Raw genomic sequence first — 20412 nt, forward strand, 5'->3', positions numbered from 1 at the left:
AAGTTTTGACTGTTGAGACTAATGTTAGAGGAATCCCTCCCCAAAAGTGTGTTAGAGTTTCTACAGAAATGTTAAAAAGGAATGATTTGATATATTTTTGTATTATACAAACAAGGCTGTAAAGAGTATCAAAATTACCTGGAAAACTCAAGTAGGTCCTTTTGAAATAGTCCACATTTGAGAATTTTTCATGTTCAAGGCCCCAATCCTGCAGGGGGTCGGCCCATGTGAATCCAGTTACAGGAACAGGGCCTAATCAAGGCATTTAAATGCTGCTTTAGTTAAAAACCCAACACATCCTTAACTGCAAAAGTCCCAGGATGCCTCTATAATCTTAGATTAACCTACTTGCTTTTCTCTTCTTTTACTAATTCAAAGAAATAAAGGTGTCATCATAAAAAAAATTGCTTTCCTTACAAGTTTTGAATATTATGCAATCACCATTTTCTTGATAGGAAGGAAGTAATATGTCATAATCTATTTACCAACCTTTGGGTTATAGATATTTTATGCTGGTCTTACTTTCAGAGTGAGAAAAAATAGAAATCACCAACCTAAGTATTTTTTCTTAAGTAACACCTGTGTCATTCTCCAGTGCACTGCTCCCAGATGTAAACATTTTAATATCATATGTTGGCTCAGCGTACCAGAAATACAGCTAATCTTTCTCACCACAAGCTTTCAGGACAGTCAGTACCAGGTTGCATCCACTGTGCTTGTGAATTTCTTACTAAATAGTTTGCTTTTAATAATTACAGTTATCAAGTATGAGATTTGGGCAGAAGGAGAGGGATGAGAAGAGTCCACATACTGGAGATGTGTCTGCTGTATCTGCAAACATAATTAACTATTGCTTCCTAGAACAATTTATTGGGTTTTACAACTATCCGAAAGGTGCTAATGGCATCCTAACAGCAGCCCTGGATGATTCTCAAAAAAAAAAAAAAAAAAAGACTAAAAGAAGGCATCCCAAATTTTCAAAGGACCCTTACTTCTAATCTATCTGCTTAGATAATGCACCCAGAATGGCATTTTGTAATGACAGCATCTTTCCAACAAATCAATAGTTATTTAATTCCCAACAAGCTCTCGAGTCCATTAAACCTGATTACATTCACCCATTTCAGTTGGGTGCAGTTATTTTTCCTACTCCGGCACTTAATCTATAACAGGAACTTATGAGAACTTTCAAAAGCAATTTCAGCATCAATCAGCATAGAGTGAAAGGCACAATTTGCTTGTAATTATTTATTGGACAGGATAGCAGAAGGTCTGACTGAGCTCTGGCGTCCGACCTTCACCCCCAAATTCTAATGGATATGACGGCCTGCTTGACGCTTCCAATTCTGTTATTGTGTCCGACTGCATAAAAAGTATTGTTAGCTTGCATGTGCCAGAAAGCATAATGGCCAGTCTTGAGTGGATCAATACATTTCTGCTTCATACATGTGTGTCTGATATTGAGTGAACTCTTAAATGGAGGAGACAACTAGCAATCCTGGATTAGTGAATGGTCATTCCATTTGGAATAACCTGGCATTTTGTTGCTTCCTCTCTCTCCCCCCACACCACAGCCAACCTATTATAACAAAAGAGGGATGCAATCAAAGTGGAAAACAAATACACCAAGTTTTTATTCTACTGACCATTCTACTGACACTGTAATAAACTACATTGCACTTCTCCTAACTCCATTTCTTGTTCTTGTTAATGCATAATGACCTAATTATTGCCATATATGGGATGCATAAGACTTGTACATTTTATTATATTTTGGCCATGCTATTTTGAATATTTTAAAGACTCCTCATTTTTTTAATACCATAAGGAAAGGGATACGTTTTCCTTAATAAACATCTTCAAGACAAACCTTTACAAAATCCTAAATTTATCTAGAAGTAGAAAACTGATGTGCTTTAGAAGTAAAAAATGAAGAAACAACTTCCCCTCCCCCCAAAACCAAAACAAAACAGACACAAAAAAATCCCATAATAGCCAGTTAACTTCTAAAACACAGAACTTTCCTAGGGAACCAGATTCTTACTATTTTTCAAGTTCAAAAACGCTGATTTGATCTATAAAAATAATATTTTTCACACCAAAAAAACCCCTCTTATTAAAACACAGACATTAATGTGAAGCATAATATATGAATTAATGCATATTTAATGCTTCTCATATTTGCTTTGCTAAAGCACTTAACCGAACCACATCATGATAAGTTACTTTGTCTCATGGTCTGCCGTGGGAATGCTGAGTCCCTCAGAAAGCTAGAATGGATAGCAAATCCTCTGCCCTGTGGTCAACCTCATGAAGCAAAGGCATGAATGTTAAACAGCAGTCAGATCAATACAAGCAAATATAGCTCAACTACACCATTTATTCAGCCATGAGAGATGTCAATACACAGATTAGGGTGATCCATCTTTTTGATTTCCTACTGTCTTCTCACTGACTACATGAGGGCTTTTGCCTGTATTAAAAGTGTTTGCTTTCTCAACCATAAAAATTCCAATTATTACTCTAAGTGCACTAGAGTTAAGTTGCTTGTTGGAAGCGGCCTAGCATTACCTGAACAAGTCCAGCGAAGTATGAGGCTGCTGGCAGAATCATGGGCACTCCGTATGGATGTAGCAAAACTCCTTGAGACGACAACATGGTTTAAGTGATTGTTATTACTTCCACTAATGCTAAACACATCAATTGAAAGTTAGGGAAAAATCTATATCCCAACTTCTTCCAAACTCAGAGCTAGAACTAAGTAACTTCTTTCAGGGCCAAAGCCCACATCAGCTGTAAAAAATAAAAAATAAAAAAAATAAAAATATAATAAAATAAATTGATGTCAGCAACTCCTAATGTTAAAATTTTCTTCAGACAACAGATAGCAAAAGAACAGCTGCAAAGCTAAGTCTATTAAAAGGGAAGGTGCTATTTTGAGAGCAGCTTAAATAACATGACTTACCAACTACTCTTCGTTAATTTAGATTTTTAAAAGAAATATACATGCCAAGATCCTCCAAGTTGTTCCTGGCAGATGAAAGAAGACTGGAATTCATTTTGCTTACAATACAGGGAAATACATACCAATGGTGACTATTATAGAAGCTAGTCTTTTAGAAATCATATATATATACTTTTAAAATAGCAGCATTCGAATAAGAATTTAAAATTTAGTCTTATGCTACTTATATACACATTGTCTTTATTTTGCTTGATTGCCTTTTGTCTATTTTGAGTATCTCAGTAGTTAAATATTTGTATTGTAATGTTGCCTCTATTCATTGTTCAATGGTCTAGTATAATCTTTTCCAACCATTTACAATGTACTGTTTTTGTTGCATTTATCACACAGTGTTTTAAAGGTGAACTGACTATAATTTCACAGAATTTTGCATTCCTTCTCCTATTAAACTTATATCCTCCCTGTAAGAGAGATAAAGCATAGTCTATGCTGCCGTAACCCAAACAAAATGGCCTTGTTATTTAATGTACTCTCTATTTCTATCTCTCTCTATCTAAGCAGTTTCATTTGAGATAAAACAAACTTGAAAGAAACAGTTTTCCAAAGTGTACTAGTCATTAGGATCTATGTTCAAATATACAGCCTATAATGTGCCTTCAGTTGCAAATATGATTAATGATATTGATTAAAAATTAGGCTTTTTTCTTCACTACAGAATTACTTAGGTGCTTAAAACTTCCTTTTACAAATTAAAAATATCATTTCCTTCAGTCTCTGAATAGCCAGGATGCTTCACACCACTAATTCCAGTTACTTGATTTTGCTGCATAATTACTTTTCTAGATAACTAACTGCAGACAAGATTTGATGTGATATTCAATTATTTAATGTCACATTTTGGCCACATTGAAAGATTTTCAGTAATTGACTCTCATGTATCAAAGCAGCCATGTTACATGATTTAGAAATCTCCCCACAGCAGCTGCATGGTGACCTCTGTTACTAATGGCCTTACACCATTTCTAACTTTAGATGCTGAATTGTGACCTTCTATGCTGGTTTTTCTTTTCTGAGTTAGAGAGAGAGAGAGAGAGAGAGAGAGAGAGATTGCCATTGAGGACACAGCAATCATCACATGATAGAATAATGTTTACCCATCTCTGTCTTCTGTTCATAGAGAGCTCCACTTTTCTGTTGGGGATAATACTGTTCACATTAGTTATCTAAATATACTAGGCTATTAATCATATCCCATGTTCTTCTTCTTATTAATAAGTTACAGATCTCTCTACAATCTAATTATCAGGCATACACCAGGCTGATACATGGGGCTTATTGCTTAAAGTTTTTCATCAACTCCATTACAAAACTACTTATTAAGCTTAATACAGAAATACATAAACAAAGGCGAAATAGCAGAATGTGCATTGCAGCCAAACTCCTTTAAAATTATTTAAATTATTATAGAATGTGTTTTGGTTTGATTTACAACATTTGTTTGGTCTAAACAGTGCAAAGACCAGCCTACATTTAAAGATAAAAGGGGAATTGGAAATCATGTGCTGGATCTGACATGGGGCTCCCCCAGTCTCTCCGGCTAAAGCTGTCCTGCTATGGATAAATACTTCAACACATATTGGGACAGAGAGAGAGAGAACACGACTCTGTAGTTCAGTGAATAGGGCACCCACCTGGAGAGCAGGAGACATGGAGTCAAGTCCCCCTGCTCCAACCATTCTTCCTTTATTTATCCACAGTGGAACAGCTTCCACAGTAGAGACTGAAGGAGCCCCACATCAGAATATTCCATAGCTCAGTGGTTAAAGATCTTTTTGAGAGGTGGGAGAGGCCTGTTCAAATCCTCCCTTCCCCTCTACCAGGGACAGAGGAATTGAACCTGGGTCTCCCGCATCTCAGGCGAGTATTCTAGCCACTAGGCTAAAAGGGGATAGTTCCACAACACTTTTGAATGGGGCCAGATCAGTCCCCTTGGGCAAGTTAGGTAACTGAACACCTATTTTCCCCGAGTTAAGGTTTGTGAATTGCTCTGGAGCATAGGTGGGAGATAGGCATCCAGATGCCTAGAATGAGCAACAGTGAGCATGTCCAGAGGCAGAAACTTAGGTGCCTAGGGAATGTTTACATTGAAAAGCGTAGGTGCCAAGCGAGATTAGGCACCTACGGGGTTTGGTGTGAGTTTTGTGGATCGCAGTGCGGGATTTAGGCACCTAAACAAGGGACTTACATGCTTAAGAAGCTATGTGGATTCTACCCTATCTCTCGGTCATTTTTGTTTCAGCACGTAAGCAATATGGAGACTTGAGAATAATGAAAATACTGAAGTGTCACAGTTGTCTTAAAAGCATTTTCCATTCACTGCTTTGCAATTCTGGAATACATACAAAATACTTTGAAAATAAACGGTATTTAGCTGTTTTAATGAAACATTTAATCAAACGTTGCCTCATTATAACAACATGCCTCTAAATGATAAGTAGTATGACAATTTAAATTCAAGTTCTGGCTGTCTGGTTGTGCCCTTTTGGGGCTATCCCATGTGTGCACCAGCTAGCTCCCAGTTCACGCAAACCTCTGTGAATCAAAAGCACAGAAATATACACAGCCTTACTCACATCGTCTTCCTGTGCCAGATTCTGATCTCATGCCACAACTCCACTGGCTTCAACAGTTTACACCAACATAACTGATATCAGAATAAAGCCCCAGAAAAGCTTTGATTTGTTACAAGTTTTTCAGACCTCTTTTTGCCTTATTTTTATTCCCACTTTGGAAGAATATTCTGATAACCTAGGGCTTGATCCTGTAAGGTGCCTGGCCCCAATCATGCAGAATATTTAAGTATGTTAATAGTCCATTTACTTCAAATGGCTCATCTCATGCTTAAAGTTAAGGATGCGCAAAGTCAATGCTTTGGCTGGATCGGGGCCAAAATGCTCAGCACTCTGAAAGATTAATCCTCTATTGAGGGGCATGGATGGTAACAAATTTTCCTCCAGCCTCCCCTTGCTGCCTTAGTGCTTGTAATAAAATTGGGTTTGGTGGGACAGGGGAGCCCAGCTATTTCAAACAACCCTTCAGTTTTAATTGTCAAGGTGTTTTCTTTTAGAAAAATATTACAATGCTGATATAAAAACAAACAACAACAACAAAAAACCACCTTCAATATGCTAACTGAAGGGATGGTTTGTTTCAGCTACCTGTTCTCAAGCCCAAACCTTCTAGTTTTTGTGAAAACTCAAAGTTTTCATTAAGAATTCTCAAGGAACTAGAGGAAACTGAGGAATGACTCCTCCCCTTTTTAAAAAAAAGAATAAAAGAAAAGCAGAAATGAAAATAAACTGATATGTAAAAATACCGGTACTCTCCTTTTTCTTTCACCAGGAACTATTTTTTTACAACTACTGCTAAAAGAAAAATATTTTTGTAAAGTATATATGCTCCAGGGTACATTGCTTGATTTAAAAAATGGGCACTACATTTTAAGCATTCAGCTATATTAGGATGTATATTCCTGGGTGACATCACCTGAACTGCAGCCCAGATACTCATAAATGCACGCCCTCTTTCAGCTCATTGTTAAACAAACACTCATGGCTTTTCCCATCAAGTAAACAACACATCATTGAGTTAATTCATGTAGGGGATTCAAAATATCCACACTACAGATGAATTGAGCAATCAATCAGACTTCCAAAAACTGGCAAAGTAACCAGACAACGGGTTTGCCTCTTTGCCTTCTACGGCTGTGTTCAGCAAAGAGACTGCTACTACAGACATGAAATGTTCTAGTTCAGGTTCCGCTGCTTCCATACTAAAGCAATAATCTGAAATCAAACTGAGAGAAATAAATTACAAAATATGTCTGTGAATTGGGCAACATGTTGTTATAGATCATGAAACGAAGAGGGTGAGGAAAGGGTCAGGGTGTTTATCTTAAATCAATATAGTTCTAAGTGAGACTTTAAATAAGGATGTGGGAGCGGGGGGACAAAAGTTTTTTAGGCAAAAGTAGAGGCCTATTTTTATTACAATTTAAGATAAGCAGGCTTGAGAATTATGCCCAAAACCACTCTGCCGGGGCATTCAAGAAAGATCCCTGCAATGAAGTCCTCGGCCAACCAATGGTGCACACTCTTAGCACAGTCTCAGAAGGTACAGATGGCAAAGTTCTATCCAGTCCGTCCCCTTACCAATGCAGGATTGCTCTTTACTTTACATTTCCTAGCTCCTCATCCTACCTAGTTTCAAATGTCCCAAAGGAAGTCTTTTCAAACTCATCCTGAGACACTATATCTGAGCTAAATACAATACTATACTGAAGTTCCTCCACACAATATTCAGCCTAAATTTTCCATCTTAGTTTCATCCTAACTTTATGAATATTAGAATAAATATTTCTGCTATCTCCTTAGTGTATACACCCTATTTGTAGCCTATGATCACACTCCCATTGGCCAAGCTATATTTCACTCATTTCAGCTTTCCTCATAGATCAAGCCTTCCCACCTAAAGATCATCTTTCTTATTCTTCCCTGAACTCCCTGCAGGTTGTCCCTGAAATATGTCTGTGGTGTGGTAATGGGATGCCCAGAACTAAGTGTAGCACCTAATTGTTTATCAACACTCTATTACAGTCTCTTGACCAGTTTTCGGTTCTTCACTCAGTTCTGTTTCCAGCCATTAGGCTAACAAAATGTTAGGTGCAGTATCGTACCCGTTTTATAAGACTGAGAGTGAAAACGGCCATTGGTCACTCCTTGCTGATGTAAGAGGCTGCCTCAAGCATTATTAGGCACAGCCATTAAACAAAAGGTCAGCAAACTGGGGAGCCTCACTTCTCCACTCTTCAGTTTTTCTACCATTGTTATGTCACATGATGGCTGCCCCTTGCATCACAACACTGGTTTTCCCACGACCTTATCCCTCACCTGCCACCTCAGTTCCTGGAAAGAAACTGTCAGAGATCAGAGGTTGGAAACACAGTCCAACAAATGGAAACCCTTGCAGCTGCTCAAGTTTGGTCTCCTTCCTCAGATGCTGCTTCTATTCCTGCTCTTCCGACCACAGCTTCAAGTATCCAGTATCCAGTTTGGGGCTAAAGGGCAAACCACACCAACAGCCAGCTCCCAACTCCACTACCTCTATCACAGTTAATAATGGGGCTGAGGCACAACAAAGAACCCTTTAAGGGTATGTCTACGCAGCAAAGAAAAATCTGCTGCTGGGCTGTGCCAGCCAACTTGGGCTTGCCGGACTTTTTCATAGATGTATAGACTTCCAGGCTTGCGCTGGAGCCTGGGCTTTAGGACCCTGCGAGGTGTGAGGGTCCCAGAGCTTGGGCTCCAGCCCAAGCCCAGAAGTCGACACAGCAATAAAACAGCCCCATAGCCCAAGTCCCATGAGCCCGAGTCGGCTGGCACAGGCCAGGTATGGGCTTTTCTTTTCTCTGTTGACATAAATGACTACAACCACCATACGCTCACATTTGGCCACATAACATATTCCAAAGACTATGCCACATAAGCCTGTGCCAGAAGTCTGGTTCATCCAGACCAAGAAAATGAGATTAAAGAGTTTGGTTTAGGGCCCTAGCTATGCCCAGCATGTAGGATAGGGATGAGCCTCAGGGATTACAACTGTGTGGGTCTGTCTTTCCTCCCAAGTGTATGGAACTTGTGTGGGGTACAGCATATTTGGTAGTACCACGCGTTTGTGCTAAAAAAAAGCATTTCCCTTTGAAAGTGATTTCTGATCATATAAGTGCTGGGAGACACCTCAGAAATTAGCTAAGGCTCAAAATTAATGATAGCTAGTTCCTTTCAGCATATGGACAGTGGTCTCCCCATCACCATGGCTGAATCAGGTATGTACCAATGCAATGGACATGCTGGAAAGGGAGAAGGAGTTTCCACCACAGAGGAAAGAGTTGCTCAATTTTTTTTAAAGGATGGCAAATCTGGTGATTTTAAGGCTGTGTTCTAGTCTGATTGGTTTAATGGTTTTATGGGAATTGGTGGAAGATTATCCTCAGCAAAAAGCCAGGAAATATGTTTGGGAGGGCTTTTGTAGTGGTTTTAGGAGACCATAGAAAAGGTCCTAATGTTCACATTCAGGGTAAGTTAGTTCCTTTGGGATGATGTTCTGATATTGTTAGAATAATATATCAACAAGTGCTGACTGATGATTGCATTGCCAACTGCTTTCTCCTATTTCCCCTGCCCTAGCTGAGGGTCTCACATGTGAGCACTGTCCCTTAGGAAACATTTGTACCTAAAGCAACAATGATAAATGATCCAGTTGACCTCCAGATGTCTTCTGTATTGCCAGTCCTTTGACCAGCTCACAGCCCTAAATCCCAAAAATGGAATCGTGTTCACTCTGTATCTTTTCCAAGTATACCCTGAAGACGTTGATCTGCTTAGTTTTACCGTAAAAGGGACATGTTGTTATGACATGGATATGCCAATATTACTAGCTCACCTCTTTAGCTTCAGAGGACTTCAGTTCCTACTTAGGTCATAACTGAAGACACACACTTTTCATCTACAATCCTTTACCACAGTAATTTCTGTTTACTGAGTCATAAACCTCTATTCACTTACATAAGCCTTGATACTTGGAGGACTTTCCAGATCTCAGATCAGAGGCTGGGCTTCCCCTTCATTCCCAATAAAAGGGCCTGTCATCATCCTTACATATCCAAGCAGTGAGCTCGACACCGTGACTTGAGTAATTTCTCCCTCTTGAAAAGACAGACAGGTAGAGAACCTGCTTGGCCTTCCTACCTGTGCATGCAGAATAGAAGCACTCAAATTAACTGTTTGCCTGCTTTTTTTAGGATCCCACAGGTATGCTCATGTAAACCTATCAGCCTGCCACCTACACCACCTTCATTGACAAAAACAAGGCAATATGGATTTTGGGGCTTCACTAATTTAATGGCTCAGACACTGGATAAGCAAGGAAGGTAACCCGGACAGTAGGCTATGCGAGAAATCACACAGAACATTCATTTTTCAAAATCCCTCTCTTCCCTCCCATTTTGGTGGCTCTCTCTCCCTTTAGAAATGCCAGATACTTGAAGTGGTTCCAAAGCTTATGGTGACACAAGGCCAGCTTTAACAAATCAGCTCCTAAGAAGTCTCGGGCTGGTTAGGAAGTCTGTGGCTTTGAACGTTTTTATTTGTTAAAGGAGCTCCCTTGCTCATGGGTTGTTGCCCTGGACCACACAGAGCTGTCCATTGCAATGCTGAAGGAAACAAGTATTGCTTGGTTTACCAAGATCTCCTATATGGTTTCTATTGCCTTATGCACACAAAAAATATTTCTTGTCCTGACCCCGTGACCCTAAGAGCCCTTTTGTACTAACTGGCAAAGGGCACACTCGACACACACTTTGCCAGAATATTTAGCCAAACAGCATCTTGTAAGGTTTCATGTGAAAACTGGTGATGGATATCACGGTGTGGTGTACATACGGCTTGTTCATAAAAAATTATGTATGGGTACTGGAAATATGTTCTTAAAATAGGTTTTTAGAGGTTAAGGATGCAAAGTCTGCCCTAGACAAAGGAATGTTGTTTTCCCTATTTGCCTGTGTCTCCAATACAAGTTGAGCAATGGTGAGGCGGACAGACTGGTGTGGAAGGGAGCTGGCAATCCAGCAAAATTCAGTCTCATTGACACAGAGGGGTAACACAGTGGCTTATGGTTCTGGGCTGCCCTGAGGAGAGCATCAAAGACTCACATAGTTTAATATGGTAGTGAGCATAATTAGGCTTGGAATTATTAGATTTTTGTCAGTAAATATCATTAAACATCAATTTCACTGCACATACACAAATCAATGAAAAAATATTTCCATTGATAATAAACAACATTTACAGACAGGAAAAGTAAGAAAAATGCTGCCTGTGAACTTAGAGTTTGATTTAAGTATATTTACTTTGTATATTTTGACTTGATGTTGACTGTTTATGTTTGAACAGTTATAAAGCTTGAAATCTACCGTCATTAAATAATTATCTGACATACCCTGTTGTCTCACCCCTCCCCATAATTTCCTGCTACTTTGAAAGCTTCAATTGATAAAAAAATTAAAATGCTTAAAAATAAACATAGATAATATCTGATTAAGGCCTTGTCTACACTAAAGGGAAAAGTCGATCTAAATTACGCAATTTGAGTTACGTGAATGGTATAACTCGAATCGATGTAGCTTAGATCTACTTACCACGGGGTCCACACTATGCGACATCGACGGGAGACGCTCTCCCGTTGACTCCCCTTACTCTTCTCGATCAGGTGGAGTACAGGAGTCGACAGGAGAGTGATTGGCGGTCAATTTAGCGGGTCTTCACTAGACCCACTAAATCGACCACTGGTGCATCGATCACCGCAGCGTCGATCCTCCAGTAAGTGTAGACAAGCCCTAAATCATCAAAATAAAAATTGAATTCTGCCAAGCTTATGTATAATGCAGGAATGGGCTACATCACTTGCACTTATGGCAACACCACTCTGGCTTCCTACCCTTTTTGTGAAGGACCAGGGCTACTTGACCAAAACTATATATCTCTGTAATCTACTGCTCCTAGTATACTGAATCTCCTCTTCAGTGCTGCCTTCTATACTGCTCTGGTGGGGACAATCCAGGCCCCATGTCCAATCCACATTGGCATTCTCCACTATGGAGACCTGTGCCTGTGACCTAGGACTTTTGACCTTTACCTGTGTTTCTCCAAAACAAATCAGAGGTGCTTAGGTATACCCCTCAACCTCAAACACTTCCCACAATTCCTTTTTGGGTCAAGATCCCAACAATTATAACACCCTGAAATTTCAGATTTAAATAGCTGAAATCATGAAATTTGCAATTTTTAGAATCCTCTGAATGTGAAATTGACTAAAATGGACCATGAGTTTGGTAGGGCCTTATACATGAGGACACAACACTCTGCAACAGAATGTCAGCTCTCAGCTGTCCTCTGGTAGACACCGACATTTGTTAGACAGGATCATAGAACCATAATGACTCATTCATTCTAAATCAGTGCATCCAAGCTATGTGTCATTGCTGATTACCAGACTCAAGTTATGGGTAGATCCACCATTTTTCATCATTACATCAGGCCCAAGGAAGTTTTCCCCACAACTGCACAGACATCTAACATGTCTATTATTTCTCAAATATGTTACTCCTCTGCTTCACCTGGAATGGTGGAGCATCAAGCTACTATGCAGTGTACAGATTTTTCAGCACAACTTTCTCCCATTAATACACAAGTTATCTACCGGCAAGGACTTTGGCTCCCAGCTTAGCTTGCCTCTGAGGAAAGTTCATCTCACTTGGACTGATGGTGATCGCAGCTATGGCCTCTATTTATAAACACCACTACTACAGCCATGTGCACACATAGGGTGATCATCATTCACCTCAGGGGCATCAATCTCATTAAAGACAGCAGCGTGGAATGGATGTTCTAAGTGAACAGTAACTGGATTCCACTGACAAGTAAATCATTCAAAGCCACCAAGTAACTAGTTTCCAAACTCTAAATGAGACAAAACTTGGACAGCAGCTAACAAAAACTGTGTGGTAGACTGCTCAGGAGGAATTTCAGTTTAGAACTGAGCATCTCCCTATTCCCTTAGGAGATATAGCATCTAGGCACGAGAAGGTGAAGTATAATTGTCCCAACTTATTTCATACTCAGGGTATACACTTCTCTGACAATGACTTTTCTTTTTTTAAAATTTTTGCCATTTTACCCTAGCTTGAGGTTTAGCTAGGATCTATGTAGAGGGTAAAGCCAGCTAAACTCATGGCTACCACGATCAAAGGCAGGCAATCCTGACAGCAGATATCAGAAGAGTCGTATTGACTAGTAAAAAAGGTCAGTTAGCCTCCAAACCTGTGGTTGAGAAATAGGAAAGATGCACTATTCTGCAAAGAGATGCACTTTCCTGTAGAGATTCAGCATCAACCCAGAATCCAGGGTGGATGGATCTGGTTTTAAGGGAACATGCTATCTCTGATGTTATCTCATACAGTAGTTCTGCAGAACTGTAGTCTTATTTAGACCTTGGGACGAACCAGCCTGTTCGGGGCTTAGTATTGGCTGGGATACCAGAGTACCAGAACAGGCCAGCTATGCAACTATGAGATTACCAGAATAGAAAACCACAACCCTGACTGTTAGATCAGTGCCAAAGGGTAAGAGGAGGTCAGTGATAGCAAAAGAGTGACTATCTCTTTCCTTGTATGCAGTGTAGTTGTAGCCATGTTGGTTCCAGATATTGGAGAGACACAGTGGGTGAGGTACTATCTTTTATTGGGACAATTTCTGTTGGTGAGAGAGACAAGGTTTCAAGCCGCACAGAGCTCTCCTTCAGCTTTGTGTGGCTCGAAAGCTTGTCTCTCACCAACAACAGTTGGTCCAATAAAAGATATAGAGACAAAGTGAGTGAGGTACTATCTCCTTCCTTGTCATCCATCAGCTGACAATACTTTCTGCTTTTGGGTTAATTTCTAGGTTGTTTCTCTCTCTCTAATGAAATAAAATGATGCCTTTGCAGCCACTTTTTAAATTTTGGTTTTCATCAACCTTCATTGGTGTCTGTCTTTGAAATATTCCAGCCAAGGACTGAGGTAAGATTGTACAGAGGGGAGGAACAACTAAAGAGGATTATTTTTATTTGGATTGAAATGAGTTTGTCAATTGGATACAAGGGATATTAATTGGAGATGAGAGAGATTTTGTAGCTTCAAGGGAGAGGGCACAGGGTGAACAGCTTCCTGCTCGCGCCCCCCTTCGCCCCCAATTTGAAAATTTAAAATATTCCCAAACCTACTTCATTGCATCAAAGCATGTGTAGACATCAGCAAATTAAACTCTCTTTAGGGTTGTGACCCCTATGAACAGCTTCCTAGTGGGATTTTCCCCCAAGGTATTCCAATACTAAACATTCCCGTTACTGGAAGGCACGATATGAACAGAAATGTGTGTGATCACCTGGGATTCATGGCTTTGCTGAGAAATGAGTAGAGAATGAACAGAGGAATCGTTCTTTATTCAGCATTAATGGGTATTAAAACAGAAGAGATGTAACACTCCACTTGTCCAACTCACCCCCACATGCACCCCTTTGCTTATTGTTCCTCTACATGATTAGCCTAAGGGGATCGCTGACTGCACTAATAGTTCCTGTTGTGTTGTTTTCACAGACACAACGCGCACACATCATGATTGCAAATGCTATTTTTGGAACATCCCCTTGGTATTGAAATGAAAGAAAAGTGCTGCATAGCTATTTCTATAGAACTGTCACTTTCAGGATAATTAATGAGCCAAGTGGGAGTAGTGAACTTTTATAGAAACTATTTTCAAAAACATACAATTCCCTGGAATTTTTACTTAAAGATGATGCAACTTCATTGCCTTCTTCCCTACATGTTTTGCCTAATTTAGTACTACCACATAAACTAAGAAAGGGACTTCTTTTCAGTTTTCTACTAATCTATCTATTTATGAAACTAATGGAAAAGTTGGACAAGCTGAGGTTAACACTCATACTTTCTCATTCAACTTTGATGGGTATGCAATTACGGGTAATGTTATGATCTATGGGCCAAATTCTGCCTTGTAATCTGTATACATTCAATGCCAGAAAAACTGCAGGCCACAGTAAGAAGCTGGAATACATGTTAGAAGCTGGCTCCATTCAGCCCCCTTCACAAATCTGTGAAAAATAATTATCCATGGGTGACTCTTGATGTTTATCATAGAGCAACATAACTGTACATTGTCCTAATGGAAGTGGGCATGATCCACACACAAATGCACATACAATATATATATACAAACAACCAAACTCTCTTTAAATACATGCACTCACACAAACTATTATAGCATTTATAAAAATAGTATGCTCTTAAGGCTTTCCTACTTCTTTTAGAATGTACATTGCAATACAGCATTACATTTCAGAACAAGATGTCAAGGGTCAGACGCAATCCAGAATAGAACAAACTATGCTGATTTACACCAACTAAAGAGCTGACCCTGGGCATTTTACACTGAAATCAGATTCGATGTTGAAATGTACACTGTAAATATAGTATTTATATGCACCTGTGTTCAATCTGAAAAAAGGCAAATGAGCATTCTGTTTCTGTGCATGCTGCTAAAAGACCATTGTGTGGTCTGCTTGATCGCATATGTATATGTTCATGTATGTATGCATGTACAAAGGCTAATGCCTCAGGGCAATGCCCTGATTAATCACGTAGTAATATCCATCATATGGAGGTGGCTGACGTCAAAGCACTAAATGGTTTTACACCAGCTAAGGATTGGGTCCTATATGTCTGATTATATAAAGCCAAAACATTAACTATTTATCATAGCTTCTTCTAACTCTATCCTTTTTCATTGCTGAACTGTGTCAGGAATTTTCTCATTTAAACTTACACTTGTCACAAGCACATGGAATACGTGAGCAGCAAAACTAGTATGTAATGCTCCAAGTCTCCTAAGGAGCTTATGCTGACACTTAATGAGACATATTTTGAATTCTGCATCATACGCAAACCTCCTGTGATTGATTTACAGGGATAGCTGAGTGGGAGGTTAGCAAGTGTTCCTAATTAGCCTTGCACACAAAGTAAACTGCTTTTGTTCTACGCCAGACACTGAATAACATTTTGCAAAGTGGTAGGCAAACTTATTTGAGACAGTTAGAACATCTGGCCCAAATAAGTTAATTATATGTACTTTCCTCAATAACTATAAATTAAACATAAATCCAAAAGATGTATCTTTAAATATGGACCTTTATATATGTCCAGATAGTTTACAGTCCTGAAATTGAACAGTCTGGGTTCTGTCAAAGGCTTATATAATGCATAACAGTTACATTAACAATATTTAGAAGGTTTCAATTTGGAAACACATATGAATCACAGTCTATGCAGCTATTAAAATACCCTTTTATTCTGTGGTGAGATGAATGGGTTCCTTTTATAATTAAAGCAATGAAAGGTCTGATTTTCAGAACTACTGAGGATCTGCAACTCAACTGGAAATCAATGAGAGCTGCAGTTCTCAGCACCTCTGAAAATCAGGTGATTATACATGAGTAGAAATGTAGGATTCTAAATGGAATCTGAGAAACTTTTCTTACATGCCTAAGACATTCAGAACATTAGGCTAGTTTATCTCCAGATACGGTGTGGTGTTACTTCCATATAAAATAAGCTAGAGCTACTTTATCATCCTATCTGCCCAATTTATAAAAATATCTATTATGATTTTTGCTATAAATGTTATTCAGATACAGAAGAAATATTCACCTACTACATTCTATTTGGAAAACAAATTTTAAAATACATTAAATATAAATAGCAGTGAATATACAAATAAAAAAACCTATTTGACCATGTGACTGGAATACCTGATTCTAAGTTTTATTTCTTTAGTCAAAAAACCTATACTAGGGTGTTCAGATTTTTTAAAATAATTTATCTCAATACAGTCTGCCTAAGAGGTCAGGATGAGAAATGTATTATAGAAACAACCTTAAAACAGGGTAAGATTTTTTTAAAAGGGGTATAAAATGGGGAACCTTGTATCAGAATGCCAATATATAGAAGAATAAAATCCTGCAGTTTTCTCTCAGTGCTAATACAGAAAAACTTCCTCTGAATTCAACAGGAGTAGTTCTCCCCCCTCCCCCCCAAGTAACGGCTGCAGCATTGGAGCCAATATAAGGATTGTCTATCCCAAATGAATGTTTGAAATACAAATTAGAACTTCACCAAGTTCAATCATTGTATATCAAGCATAAGTAAAATTGTACTATGTTTAAAAATATATGGTTTATGTAGAAAGTCGCTTCTTGTGAGAAAATACGAGAATAAATTTATTTTTCTGATTTTTTATATTTGCATTATGTCTCAGTATTTCACAACTCAATATTATTTAAATATAAAATATACGGATAAAATTAATTTAATACATTGTCATCACAATCATTTGGATATTTACTATTCATTGAAAACTGTCAGAGATCATAGAGCATTTTGTATCTCAAACAATTTTTAAAACAGGAAGGTATTTGTTTGGCCAAAACAACAAATATGTACAAATCCTAGAGTACTAATTGCATAATGTACCTTTACAAAATAATGTAATATGGGTTCAGCTTGTTCCTCTGTTTTCTATTTGAAAAATAAGATTGTTTAATAACTCATCAAAGCTATATGTAAACCAAGGAAACAATAGAGCAGATGTTGACTGCTGTCTTGTGCCTCGTAGACATAATTAAACACAATGAGACACTCATGCACCCAAATAATAGAGGACAAACAAACAAAAAATGGTACAATATAAACAAAAACCTCATTTACTGGACACCTGCCTTGTATTAATTCACAATATTTACACCACTTATCCTGTAATGAAAACAGAATAAAATAAATACTTTCCTTATCTGCATTCAGCCCTCATCAGACCATAAGACAAACCATGAACAAAAAAATACTTCACAAAATTAACTTTAATTTTACTACTGCTGATAACCGCATTGGTTAGTTTCATAAAGCTACTAGGCAACCATATTTTTGTAATGTAACAAAATCCTGACACTGCAATCACATTTTCTGTAAGCAAAGGTTATATAAATCAATGAACTTGAACATGATCCAAATAGACCAAAAACACTGCGACTGCTCTATCTGAAAATATTATATGAATTCCTTTTTAGATAAAGTAGGTATTTCCCCTTAACTTCAAGATAAATTCCTTGAAATGAAATTCACATTTGTACACACTCCTCTGTAGAAGAATAAATGGAAAACACAGCAAAGACTATGTAGACATCACACTTCATATTTGTTCTGGCGCTCAGTGTCCCATTTAATTCTCTATTCCACCTCAAGGAATTAAGGTAATATATAAAATGTTTCCTATATGATGTCTATTTTCATTAAAATAATTCAATGTAGCTGTGTTTTCTCCTGTTATAGTAACATTGATCCAATATTCTAAAAGTGGTCTTCAATGCATGAAAAAACCCTCTTATTTAATCCTCAATTTGCATACTTGCTATTGGAAAAAGGAAAGTTTCTAGGTATAAGAACAACTTTGATTCAGAAAATTAATACCTGTGTTTGTTAGTAAAACAAAATTGAGACATCTTTTTGCAAATAAAAAAAGCATTATTCTAATTTTAATATGTACATTATACTAAAATAGGTGCTCCCAAGAGTGTTATTAAATTTTTATTTTAGATACAGGACACACAGTTACTTTGTTTATTGCAAACACACATTTTCTCTGTACATTTTACTGGGTTATGTGTAAGAAAGAAGGCAGAATCTAATGTGATCTGCATCTCTTTATGCTAATAAAACCGTGCTAGCCTATTTCCATAGAAAACACCATAAAGCATAAATATCAAATGGAAAACAAATGGAATCTTAATACCACTGTGAAGCAAACCAATCAAGCCTAAAACAGCTGAGATAGATCTCATCCAGTAGTTCATTCATTCTTTATAGAAAAGCAGTGAAAATATTCGTAGGTGAATCAGATTAAAAAAAAATACAAAAAAAACCAAAAAACCCTCAGCAGCTCTGAAAGGTTGTAAAGCACTAAATTCTTTTGATTTATGAAGGCAGCATCCTCTGCATTGAGCAAAACAGCTCAGCATGCCAAGACCCTTTTTTCCTGAAATTCCTTTATTAACACAACCAGGCTCTGCTAGTGAACAAAAGCAGTGGTGCGATGTGTATAAATCATTAATACTATACTGTGCAATGGCTGAATTTCCTGTGCTAGCTGGAAAGCCTTCCTGCACAACAGGGATTTTGGGGTTGGAATTGGCTGCTATGAAATGTACTCCATCATTCTTTGTGTTTGACGCTTCCCAATAGCTTTGTACTTTTCCTTTCCTTTTTCTCTCCCAAGACCAGCAATAGCAATATAAATTTAGTGGTTTTCAAGTCTGTAAAGAAAGAAAAAGTTCATTTACAAACAGAACTCATTTCCCTGTATTTAAAGGATTCAGGTTGATTTTTTTTTAAATTTGCTGCAAATTAACAGGGTTTTCTTTTTAAGTCTGTTTAACTTTCCACTTTAAACAGAAGGAAAAGGTTAACTGCTAATGCTACTGAAAGTTTGGCTGTTCTTTTTTCTTAAAACCCTGTCACTACAAAAGAAGCTCCTCCTTGAATGAGGGAAAGTTTTACTGCTCCTGGGAACAAATTTTTTTTTTTTTTTTTTTTTTTTTTTGAAGGTGGTAGAAAGAATCAACTATGTGCACAGAAGTTATCCATACTATCTTTTTACTTTGGGTCTCACAAGACCCTTTCTACAGAGGGATAGGTAATCTCATAAAACTCTGATAAGCCGCATTCAATTCTAAATGGAGTTGGATGAGGAGATATTAAGGATGGAACAGGAATTAAAGTACTGCAACTGACTTCCTGGGCTTTTACTTCATGAATATCACTCTACACTAGAATGTCTGTATCGTTTATGTTGAGTGTATATTGAGTCCTACACCATAAGCTTGACATCAGGGGGAAAAGGACGTATTATAAAGGCAACCAAGACTACAGTCACTCTTGCATTTCAGGTAGGCCCAAATGCTTGGTTGCATATATAGTCAGCACCAGTACTAAACAAATACATTCCTAGTCAGCTAAATGGTAAACCTTTAAATAGTCTTTGAAGGTGATTTTTCAAAAGTGCACAAGCAAAAATCATAGTATTTAAAACAGTGTGCCAGTTTACACTAATGAAGCCATCCAACATAATAAAGATTATAAGAATAAGGCTACAATGCATGCAGAAATCCCTCTGCATTACACAATAATGACATTCTGAATGGGAAAAAAATGAAGCCCCTGCAGTGCTATTCTGTCAGCTTTTGAAAGTAAATAACTTTGCTTCTGACAAGTGAGAGAGAATGTTTTTCCTCCCCCTGCCATAGAGTATTAATTGAGGTATGCAGCCATGTTACATCCCTGAGACAGGACTAACACATGACAGGGAAGGAAAGCTCAAGGAAGGAGAGGGCACACATACAATATATAGGCTTGCTTCCATCCCCAAATTTTCAAAGTAACTCTACCTGAGTAGGTTACATTTTTCCTGGAGAACTGGTCAAGTTGGTGCTTCAGTTCTCTACAACGTCTGCTGAAAATGCTTCCAACAAGTCTTTCAAACTTTCATCGATTGCTGTATTTTTGAATTATATTAAGGAACTTCAATTTTAAATTATACAAATTACATTTATCACTATTTGTTTTAAAGTGAAGGACAAAATGTTAATGTGGCTTATCAATACGTTTAATATAAGCATGTATTTAATAAAACTTGAGCTACCCACAGTATAAAATGAAGCAAAGTAGCAAGCAG

General features: G+C 38.0%; 1 protein-coding gene across 7 annotated transcripts in view; it reads right to left on the reverse strand.

Annotated features, from left to right (window-relative positions):
- RBFOX1 (RNA binding fox-1 homolog 1) overlaps positions 1–20412 on the reverse strand; it is a 414111-nt gene that overhangs the window by 386626 nt on the left and 7073 nt on the right. For 4 of the 7 annotated variants that reach the window (XM_065412634.1, XM_065412633.1, XM_065412629.1 and 1 more), the window contains exon 1: positions 2572–2658. The exons of the other annotated variants lie outside the window; for them this stretch is intronic. In XM_065412634.1, the coding sequence (XP_065268706.1) occupies positions 2572–2658 (87 nt within the window). Of the gene's footprint in view, positions 1–2571; positions 2659–20412 lie in introns of those variants that run through there. 7 annotated transcript variants of the gene reach the window in all.

Source organism: Emys orbicularis, chromosome 10, assembly GCF_028017835.1.
Source record: "Emys orbicularis isolate rEmyOrb1 chromosome 10, rEmyOrb1.hap1, whole genome shotgun sequence".
In the NCBI taxonomy this organism is placed as follows: Eukaryota; Metazoa; Chordata; order Testudines; family Emydidae; genus Emys; species Emys orbicularis.